The 9,993-nt window shown below is 39.4% G+C and overlaps 2 protein-coding genes across 3 annotated transcripts; one reads left to right on the forward strand and one right to left on the reverse strand.

Moving 5' to 3' along the window:
- Window positions 1-271: 271 nt before the first annotated feature.
- On the forward strand, window positions 272-5,706 carry LOC111658733 (potassium voltage-gated channel subfamily A member 7-like). Of its 2 annotated transcripts, none has more exons than XM_023411376.2 (3): window positions 272-576; window positions 856-1,633; window positions 3,956-5,706. In XM_023411376.2, the coding sequence occupies exons 1-3, from the start codon at window positions 461-463 to the stop codon at window positions 4,859-4,861; spliced, it is 1,800 nt and encodes a 599-aa protein (XP_023267144.1). In that variant the 5' UTR covers window positions 272-460; the 3' UTR covers window positions 4,862-5,706. The 2 variants fall into 2 exon arrangements, with proteins under 2 accessions (XP_023267144.1, XP_023267145.1); XM_023411377.2 differs by having other exon boundaries at window positions 492-576; window positions 904-1,633.
- Window positions 5,707-7,247: 1,541 nt separating this feature from the next.
- LOC111658620 (fibroblast growth factor 21) lies at window positions 7,248-8,815 on the reverse strand. The gene is made up of 4 exons (XM_023411196.2): window positions 8,473-8,815; window positions 8,250-8,327; window positions 7,983-8,086; window positions 7,248-7,885 (listed from the first exon to the last, which is right to left on the reverse strand). Exons 1-4 carry the CDS (start codon window positions 8,618-8,620, stop codon window positions 7,595-7,597), a joined length of 621 nt encoding a protein of 206 aa, XP_023266964.1. The 5' UTR covers window positions 8,621-8,815; the 3' UTR covers window positions 7,248-7,594.
- Between the last annotated feature and the right edge of the window lie 1,178 nt (window positions 8,816-9,993).

Consider the following 9,993-nt stretch of genomic DNA (forward strand, 5'->3'; position numbering starts at 1 on the left):
TTTAAATAATACACCTTCAAATAAAATAATTTTGAGGTAATGAGCCTCATAACCTCAAAATCTCTCACTGTACCTCATTAAACTAGGTACAGTGAGAGACCTCTGTCAGTCAGAGTACCATACTTGTTAGAGGGGGTCACACCACGCAGTGCCAGGCAAACGTGACATTTGATAGGGAGGTTGAAGGTTGTCTCGCCCCATAGCTAAAATGGAGGGAAAGGACAGGGAGGGGTCGGAGGGGTCTAAAGAGATTGAATTTCAACAGGACAGCAATCCCAAAAAATTTCAAGACAGACAACGTGAGGCAGCAAGGGACAGGACAGGATCGTGGATGTTCCCTGAGCAAACAACTGGAAGTGCAGGTTGTGTACAAGCTGGCCGGAAAGTTTAGCTGGACTGTCAGTAGACCTCTGCGTGAGTGTCGATTGAAGGTAGACAGCCAAACAAGGACTTTGTGTATATGACAGACGGACATGATGACAGAAAGAAAGACGGACAACCTGATGAGCCACGGGAGGCACACAATGTGATTTTTCATCCTGCCATTAGTGACTGTCAGCAGCTATTTTACATTTAGTGAGTAAATACTTTCATTTACTGGGAACTAACATGGCTTGTTGTTTGTAATTTCTATCCACTGTAATCCACAGTTCACATTTTAAATGAGATAAAAAATTATTAAGGTAACATTTCAAAGAGTCTTTAAGCAGATTTTGTGGTGAATAAGTATGTTTAACTGTGATGAAATATGTCAGGAAAATTGTAAAGAACCAACACTTCAGCCATTTGCTTTTAGTTCCATCTGTAATACTTATCAACTGAAAACCAAATCCACTGATGAAACTATTACTCTAGTTTCAGATACGGTTTGCTTTTAAGTCCAGTTGTTCTCCAAATTCTCAGGAGAGTGGTTTGCCTCGTTCCCCGGTCTGGGCTACTTAAAGGGATGGACAGCAGTGACCCACAGGATGATGAAAGAGGAAGCATAAGGAAAGAGAATGATGGAGAAAAAGATAAACAACTGAAGAACCAGCTCAACAGTGAGGAAAAAGGAGAGAAGGAGATCAAAGGAAATGAGAAGGAGAAGAAGAAAGAGAGCCGACGTTCTGGGTCTCTATGGAGGAGTGGATGGGCTTTGAGTGAAAGACTCGCCATCAATGTTTCAGGGATGCGTTACGAAACTCAGCTCCGCACCTTAGCCCAGTTCCCTGACTCCATGCTTGGTGACCCCAGGCGGAGGTCACGGTACTTTGACCCGCTGCGAAATGAGCTCTTCCTGGACCGCAATCGGGCCTGCTTTGATGCCATTTTGTATTTTTACCAGTCAGGCGGGAGGCTTCGCAGGCCAGCAAACATACCCCTGGACATCTTCATGGATGAGCTGATGTTCTACGAGCTCGGAGAGGAAATCATGAACCGTTTCAAGGAGGACGAAGGTTTTCCAAAAGAGGAGGAGAGGCCGCTGCCGTCCAACGAAATCCAGAAAAGACTGTGGATGCTGTTTGAGCACCCTGAGTCCTCATCGGGTGCACGTATCATAGCCATCATCAGTGTTATGGTCATTGTGGTGTCCATCCTCATCTTCTGCCTGGAGACACTGCCTGACTTCAGGAATGAGAAAGAGTCACGAGAGGTAGGAAATGTGATTGAAGTGTTGCTGTAGGTGTGGGAGGATGAACAGTGTGAAGAGTGTTGTTTAGGGTTTTTAAGGGTTTCCAAATTTCAGGAAAGTCAGGCGAATGGCATAATGAATAAAGACGATGGTAAGTATTCTCCATTAAAATATTCTTTAGTCACCTTTACGGTATTTATGTGAGTAACAGAATGGGTGGCAGTATAAAAACAACTGGGAATGCTCTCAACAGATCTGTGACTTAAATGAAATCAAATTTAAAATTTATGGCCTGTATGGGAAGTATTGGTTAAAGGTTTTATTGGACATGAGAGAATATGTTGCCAGCTCTCTCTACTTGAAATATCAGCCCTATTACGCAATCTTTTGCATGTCTTTATGTCATGGCTTTATGTTCAATATCACACCACTTAATTCAGTGCCACTTGCTAAAACAGACTGCTAAAAGTTATTAATAATGCCTGAATCAAACCACCAGGGAATAAGGTCTTGAATGGGATGTGTGTGACTGCTTGGGTCAAAAGGAAACATGATATCATTGGAAGCAGGTGTTTAGGTAAACACACACTTGGTGAGTACTACAGTGTGTTAAGAGGAAAAACACTGACATGGGCAAAACTATTGGCCAATATGTCTGGAAGCAGACCAGAGAGTGAGTGAGAGAAAGAGGGAGAGAGACTAAGGGAAGCTTATGGTGTGATTATTTTAGTCGGCTGTTAAATTTGATACACTTGGATTCAGGAAGCGCTAAAGGGTACAGGGAGGAATGGGTGGGGCCTGGAATACAAATAAAAGGAGAGAAAGGGAAGACATTGTGAAGAGACAGTTAGGTGTGTTAATGAAAGGTCACACAAGTGACCGAACACATAGACAAAGGTGAGCCAAAGCTTTCCGGTGGCTTAGAACCGGAGACTAAAAGGTCTCACAGGATGAGTAGCATACGTTGGGTCATGTTAACACATTCCTTCAGGACTGCTGCGCTAGGCCAGACTGCCTTTGCACAAGCGAGCTGCCAGGAAACTACTGTAACTTACTCCTCTCCAAGTCAGCGGCAGACCCACTGAACTGCATAGGCAATGTTACTCGCCTGTAGTGGCCAGGGAGATAGGATAGCGACGAAGGTGGAGATGGATGAGGAGAGGTGCAGCGAGACGCTCATGTTTCTCTTCGGAGATCTCACAAGGTTATATATAGTCTTAGGAGAGCCCTTGGTGCAGATCAACACATAGATGTCCACCTTTAGCAATAAACACTGTCACTGACCTGCTACTGAAAGCCATAAGGAATTCTCTAGGTTCATTTAAACTCCCCTGAAACTTTATATATTACACGCAGCCCATTACAACATGCTGATCCTTTTATATATCCATACGATCCGTTTTCATGCTTCTAACTTGATGTTGTATAAGATGTTTTTAATGGCCACCCTCTAATGCTTGAATGTAATGCTAACTGATACGGAAGATGGAATGACAGGTGGACTGAAAAAGAGATTGCTACAGCTATGATTGAAATGTAAAGCCGCAGATGTCAAGCGCTTTTATGATGCTGCCAAAAGTGTGAACCAATGAGATGGTGGACAACATACTGAAATTCAATGTAGTTTAATAGGACACCACGAAACAGTATCTCAGCAGTACTATGTAAACTACTTTTTATTCACATTATTGCTGAGACGGATGAGAAGAATGATATTGCTCATGGCTATATAGTAAATATGAAGCTATAGCCACTAGCCTGTAAGCTTAGCTTAGCAGACTAGTAAGAGGGGAAAACAACTAGCTTGGGTCTGTTCAAAGTAAAAAAAATCTACATAGCCTACCAGCACCTCTAAAACTCAGTAATTCACAAATTACATCTTCTTTTTCTAACCTATACAAAAACAGATTCATAATAATATCAATTCACCATTTCATGAAGGGTTATGTGCCATGCTATTTCTAGGCCATGAATTTTTACACCTTTGGCTTTTGTACAAATTAAACAAACAAGATATAATGTATTACTTAGTGAGTGGTGCTTGTAGGGAGATTTTGTTACTTTTGGAAAGAGCCAAGCCAAGCTTCCATTCCTTTTGCTAAGCTAAGCTAACTGGATGCTGGTTTTAGCTTCATAATTACCATACAAACTTGAAAGTGGTACAGTATAAATCTTTGAATAAGGGAATAAGCATATTTCCCTAATTGTCCTAGTCCTTTGAATGGGATTTTGTCATTTATAATTTGAAGAACAATTTGAATAATTGCAGTTGTTTATTTTCTTGTTATGGTGATATTGCGATATTTAATACATTTTATATTTTTCCTGTCTCCTCCACTTAAGGAATATTTTTACAGGTACCACGCCCAGGCAAAGAATGTCTCCGAGAACATGCCTCTTCCACAAAGTGTTTTCCATGACCCCTTCTTCATGGTAGAAACCATGTGCATATGCTGGTTCTCCTTCGAGCTCGTCATGCGCTTCGCTTGCGCCCCCAGCAAGACGCACTTCTTCAAGGATGTCATGAACATCATCGATTTCAGTGCCATCCTGCCCTATTTTGTCACTCTGGGAACAGAGCTGGCCAAGGACAATGATGCAAGCCCAGCAACATCCTTGGCCATCATCAGAGTCATCAGGTTAGTGAGGGTGTTCAGGATCTTCAAGTTGTCTCGTCACTCAAAGGGCTTACAGATCCTTGGACAGACATTGAGGGCCAGCATGCGTGAGCTGGGCCTGCTTATCTTCTTCCTGTTTATTGGCGTCATCCTCTTCTCCAGCGCCATCTACTTTGCTGAGGCTGACCACACCAACACGGCCTTTATCAGTATACCACACGCTTTCTGGTGGGCAGTTGTCACCATGACCACAGTGGGATATGGTGACATGTACCCAGAAACAGTGTGGGGTAAGCTGGTGGGCTCAATGTGCGCCATTGCTGGCGTGCTTACCATCTCACTTCCAGTGCCTGTCATAGTATCCAATTTTAGCTACTTCTACCACCGGGAGACTGAGTGTGAGGATCAGACGGAGTACACCCATGTCAAGACATCACTCTGGGAAGATGAGGAGCCAGAAGGGGAGGAAATAGATGAAGGGGATAGGGATCCAGAGGGGGATTATTATGCCATTGAAGGCATCTGTAACCCTCTGAATGGGACTCTGCTGGGTGGACTGTGTACAGGGCAGAACACAGAGTTCAGAGAGGGAAACTTGTATCTGAGAGAGCCACTGGTCACTCAGGTTTAATGAGGGTACATTGTACACTTGTCAAAACATAGTAGGAAGAGACTGAAAAGGATGAATGAAAAAATAAATTAAAAAAGTAAAAAGAAGCACATGTGGCTAAAGATGAGTTCGTCAATCAGAAGTACAGGTCCTGAAGAGAGAAACTAGCAAGAAGAAAATGACAAACAAAAACTGGCGAACTGTGTAAAGCCAAAATTTTAACACTTTTAATACCTACTAATAACCTTTAATAGCCTTTTCTTGTTCATTTATAGTTATTTATTGCAGCACCAGCCAGCTAAATGTCACTGAAAAGCAACTTTTGTATAATATAGCTTCAAAAAAGCAAGAAAAAGACTCAAAGTGAGTACATTTTACATTCTCAGGGTCATGATATGAATATAATATGAGCTGTTTTATTTATTAATGCTATCAGCTTGTGTTTGAGATGTAAATGACTTTCTGAATGTCTGTGCCTTGAAACTATGATGTCTTAGTACTGTCACTTTGTTCCTTAATGTTCGGAATGGAAGCAGATTGATTATTGGCAATATAGATGTCATGTCTCATCAAAACTCAACACCAGCAGAGCTGTCACTGCAGATCTCTCGTAAACCAACCCCCACATTCTCAACACTCTTCTGCAAGTTATGTACAAAGTTCACACTTGTGTGGTTTTGGCTTATGTGACCTGAAGCGACTGACATGACCTTTATCATGTTGTAATACAACACTATAGCTTTACCTAATGGCACAGTGTTACCTACTGTACTTGTGTTGAAGAGGAAAGTTTTGATTGCTATGGCAGAGATTCTCTGTTTATCTGCTTAATTATGCAGTTTTTAATAAAGATTATATTTTATTAATTTTCTTAAAAGAAGCCGTGTTATTTATCGTTGCCTGTGGTAATGAGTAATTATTAAGAGAAAACATTTAAACCTTCACTGGTGAGATACAATTGAACCTGATGCTTCACTGCTTAGGCAACTGCATCTCTAAACACAACATGCAGTCGTTGAGGTCTGCCAGACTGAATCTATGTTTCACCTTTTCCACAGCCACTAAGCTGCTATAAGCAGCCGCTTCCAATAACATTGCTCTCGATTTCACTGGAACACATAAGACTTTCCACAGCATCAGAGTGATGACCCATGGAAAGTATGTGTACTAATGTAACTTTGCTAGTGTAAACAGCTTAAATAATGTGTTTTAGTTTGTGTTACTGGTGTTAGTAACAGTCAGGAAAGAGAAGATGAGAAGAAGAAATAAACTTTTCCTGGGATAAAAACGTGATCAGCCAGTGATAGAAAAAACAAATGAGAAAATGTCTGCGATTTCCAACAGCAAACTGCCTGTTTTTGTCTGTGAAGTTGGCTAAAACGATGCAGTTATTATTGTTTGAATTTTTACATGGGAAAACTGGTCCTGTTAAACAATGCAGGGAAAAGCTAAACAAACAAACAAACAAACAAACAAACAAACAAACAAACAAACAAACAAACAAACAACAACAACTAATCAACAAACACCACAACAAAATATATTATTTAAAATATTTTTTGTGCTTGTGTGTTCAAGGGCTAATTTATTAAGAGGAATTTTACCTTTTTTTTTAGCAGCAGACATTAATGCAATCTGACTTATGTTGGTGGTAGTGTACTGCAGCTACAGAAACTACATACTGCATTCATTTTATGTCAGTTTTCAAATGAAAACAATATTCATGATAGAAACATCTACAGCCCTCTTCAATTCTCCTTTTTCTGTGCTATGGGAAAAAATAAACAGGGGAGCAGTGAGGATTTTAATTTGAAATGCATTTATTTTGCACAGAATATAATTAAATATGTGGCAGCCTTGAGTGAAGCAAGTTTTGGACCCAAGACAACCTCAGTTCAAAGATCAAGATGTAAAGTAAATTTTATTTATATAGCCTGAAATGATAAATCATTAATATTATAAAATATCATAAGTCATAAATTTACCTTAAGGGCCTTTACATCCTGTTCACTACATATAGACAATTTATGGCAGCTGTCCAGAACTGTAGTTTGCAGAATGTATCATAGATTGTAGGGAAATACCACTGGTCAAATACATACACACTAAACTGTACATATACTGTATAACAGAAACATTTTGTTGTAGGTTTGACCAACCTAGACATAAGATTTAGATGCTCACTACAGCCCATAAGCAAAGAGGGTTAGGGAAGTTGATCTGTCTGCCATCATTACTTATTTGTCCACTAGAGAGCGCTCCTGTCCTCACAATAATCAGCATCAATTTCATTACTCCACTATGAAAGCTGTGATCACTGGTCAGAATGAGTTCCTCTCATCCTTCCTGGTTTTATAAATGGTATGACTGAACTGCTGGGTCATTGCATGGCAAAAAGAAACGAAAGTGAAATTTATGTCATGTTTATTTTCATTCCAAAGTCCTCTACAGTCTGATAAACACTTGAGTAGTACAAACATGAGCTTACTGGACTTTCCAGATTTCCGATTCAGAGAAACTCCAAAAGCCTCACATACCAAAACATATCAACAAGATGTTGCAACATGGAACATTTCTTCCTCAGACACAAACATGCTCTAAAACTACTAAAATCACAGAACCTGTTGTCAAATGTCTTTAAATACACCACTAGAAATACACCACACACAATAAATACACAATAAATAAATAAGTTACAATAATATTGCCCTAATCAGGTGCATATACAGTTAACGATCAGAGAGTTCATTTTCTTTACTTCTCCATTGAGAACTGAGGACTGACCATAGAATTTAGGCCCATTCCAAGAAGATCATCAGACTCCATGTTGAAATGTCTCTGATTGTTTGGTGGTTGGTCTGACACACTCTCCCCGCTCAGAGTATTCCTAAGTGGTAGGAATCGAGTGAAGGGGACCGCGAGTCGATCTGGGGAATATTTTGATGCCAGAGACACAGGAAATCCATGGTGCGAGGAGAGGAAACGGGTGTATCCGTCTGCCAGCAGCAGCTCTCGGAAGGTGCAGTCAGCCTCTGTGTACAGTCTCTGAAAGTGGCAACAGATGTAAACTGCCAGTGAGTGACGAGAAGGACAAAGATGTTAAAGGATGTTAAGATGTTAACATTTTCTTTGCTTACTGTACCTGCCCCCTCAAACGGCCTCCACTATCCACACAGAGAAACCGGGATGATGACTCTCCCTTGATGACTATATGGCCTGGTTTGACTGATTTCAGCTGCAGCACACCTGGAAACACAGAAACATAAATAGATGTGGCCTCTTCATAAATTTCTTGCTGGTCTCAGTTTTCTGGGCCTCATATTATTACAGTGTATTGTGTAGATGTATTTGAAATGAAAAATATGCTAAATTGGGCCAACATATGCTGTCTGTTATTAATAATACTTACTGTAAGGAGTCTGGACATCACTTCCTGACACTCTGCCATCCAGGGTCATCTGCAGATACATGCCTCTTCTGTGGTTTTCTGCAAAAATAAGAAAGGGAGAGGGAACAACAAAATCAGCATGATAAAGTATTTAAGGTGTTTAAGATCAAAATTGTCTTGTCAAAATTCCCATATTTTCACAAAATTGTTTTTAAATTACTAAAATGAAAACAATTATAATTACCTGTGTAGAGATGCCCTTCTCTGACTTGATTATTAAAGGATAAAAGTGGGTTGGAGTCAGTGAGATAAAATGACAGCGAGAAAGGAAGTGGAATGATTAGGAGAAAAGAGGACAGGCAAGAGAAAGGTGTGTGTGGAAAAAAAAACATTTGGAAAAAAGGTAAAGGGACTCTTGAAAGAAGACAAATGAGGAATAAATAGAAAATAAATAGCTTAATAAGGACGAAAAATAAATAATAAATAGTATACAAGCAAGTTCTTTTCGATCAAATTCTGAACAGGAGCAAGTTTTGTGCCCTTATAAAGCAGTTAGGAGAAGGAGGTCCTACTTCATGAGAGTAACGTATGAGTCAGACATTTCTACATAATTAAACTGTGATTTAATGCTTAGAAGAAGACCTGTGTTCTCACACTATGTATGGGCTTCTTCCGTGCCATTTACAGAAAGAGTTGCTCGTAAAGTCGGACCTCTACAAGTTCAGGTGGGTCAGAGCCAAGTGTTTAAGAAGCAGATATTTATTGATTTTATGTTTTCCCATTGATTCCCCAGTGATTCCATTAGTTCATTGTTAAAGGAACTTTGAATAATAGTATTCATATTGTATGTGCAATTTATGAAAATTGATTTTCTTGCTTAATTATACACAAACACCAGGGTCTGGGGTTTCGTTTAAAAAATGTCAATATCCTTCCTATTATTAAATTCTAACATTGCCTTTTCAGTTTAATCTTAATTATTTAAATGCAATTACAAACCTCAATTTGATTTGTGATTTGTTTGCACTGACAAATACCAGTAATTATGTTTTGTCATGTCAGGAAAAAATGGCTTACAGTAACTCAGGGTGCTTTTCCATCCAGGCTTCCGATTATAAAATATACACATTTCACAACAGCAAGAAGATGTAACACAAACTTAACTCTCTGCGTCATCAGCTGAATAAATTAGAACAACAGTTAGGAGCGGAAGTGTCAAGCTGTGTTTGGTGTTTTATGGTGTTTATCTTATTTTGATGTGTGTGTTTGAGAGGGAGAATGAAGAAAACAGTGGGTGAAACTGATTTATGAGCAGAAGACAAATGTTTACAGGACTGCAGCTGTGCAGTCACCAGAGAGGCTGTATGTCAGATTGTGGAACCTCTAGTGAAGAAAGATGGTGCATCAGATACTAAGTCTGTCCATCAAACTTCACTTTCCTATTTAATGAAATTTAATGAAAAATGTTCAATAACTTTAGCTGCTAAGTTTGGCCATTAACCATGAATTTCCTTTTAAAATGAAACCTTTTCAGTAACATTAGCTGCTAATTTTGGCCATTAAACACAAATTTCCTATTAATATGAAAACACCAGTAACATTAGCTGCTAAGTTTGGCCATTAAACAAATTTCCTATTGAAATGAAACCTTTTCAATAAGGTTAACTGTTAGGTTTGGCCTCCAAAAATCTAATGTCAAGGGAGAACAAATTAGTTAAAGTAACAATGGCTGCTTATTTGGATAAAATATAATATTTTTCAATAA

Source organism: Seriola lalandi, unplaced genomic scaffold, assembly GCF_002814215.2.
Source record: "Seriola lalandi dorsalis isolate HSWRI2012SDOR001 ecotype SW California unplaced genomic scaffold, Sedor1 jcf7180002054464, whole genome shotgun sequence".
NCBI classification, from domain to species: domain Eukaryota; kingdom Metazoa; phylum Chordata; class Actinopteri; order Carangiformes; family Carangidae; genus Seriola; species Seriola lalandi.

What these genes read in the sequence shown, in the direction of transcription:
- LOC111658733 (XM_023411376.2), top strand. Translation starts at nt 461, where the DNA reads ATGACAGACGGACATGATGACAGAAAGAAAGACGGACAACCTGATGAG. An exon ending in CAGCAGCTATTTTACATTTA is followed by an intron (nt 577 to 855) that starts GTGAGTAAATAC and finishes CTATTACTCTAG; the next exon opens with TTTCAGATACGGTTTGCTTT. An exon ending in ATGAGAAAGAGTCACGAGAG is followed by an intron (nt 1,634 to 3,955) that starts GTAGGAAATGTG and finishes CCTCCACTTAAG; the next exon opens with GAATATTTTTACAGGTACCA.
- LOC111658620 (XM_023411196.2), bottom strand. Translation starts at nt 8,620, where the DNA reads ATGTTTTTTTTTCCACACACACCTTTCTCTTGCCTGTCCTCTTTTCTC. An exon ending in AGAAGGGCATCTCTACACAG is followed by an intron (nt 8,328 to 8,472) that starts GTAATTATAATT and finishes TTATTTTTGCAG; the next exon opens with AAAACCACAGAAGAGGCATG. An exon ending in TGATGTCCAGACTCCTTACA is followed by an intron (nt 8,087 to 8,249) that starts GTAAGTATTATT and finishes CTGTGTTTCCAG; the next exon opens with GTGTGCTGCAGCTGAAATCA.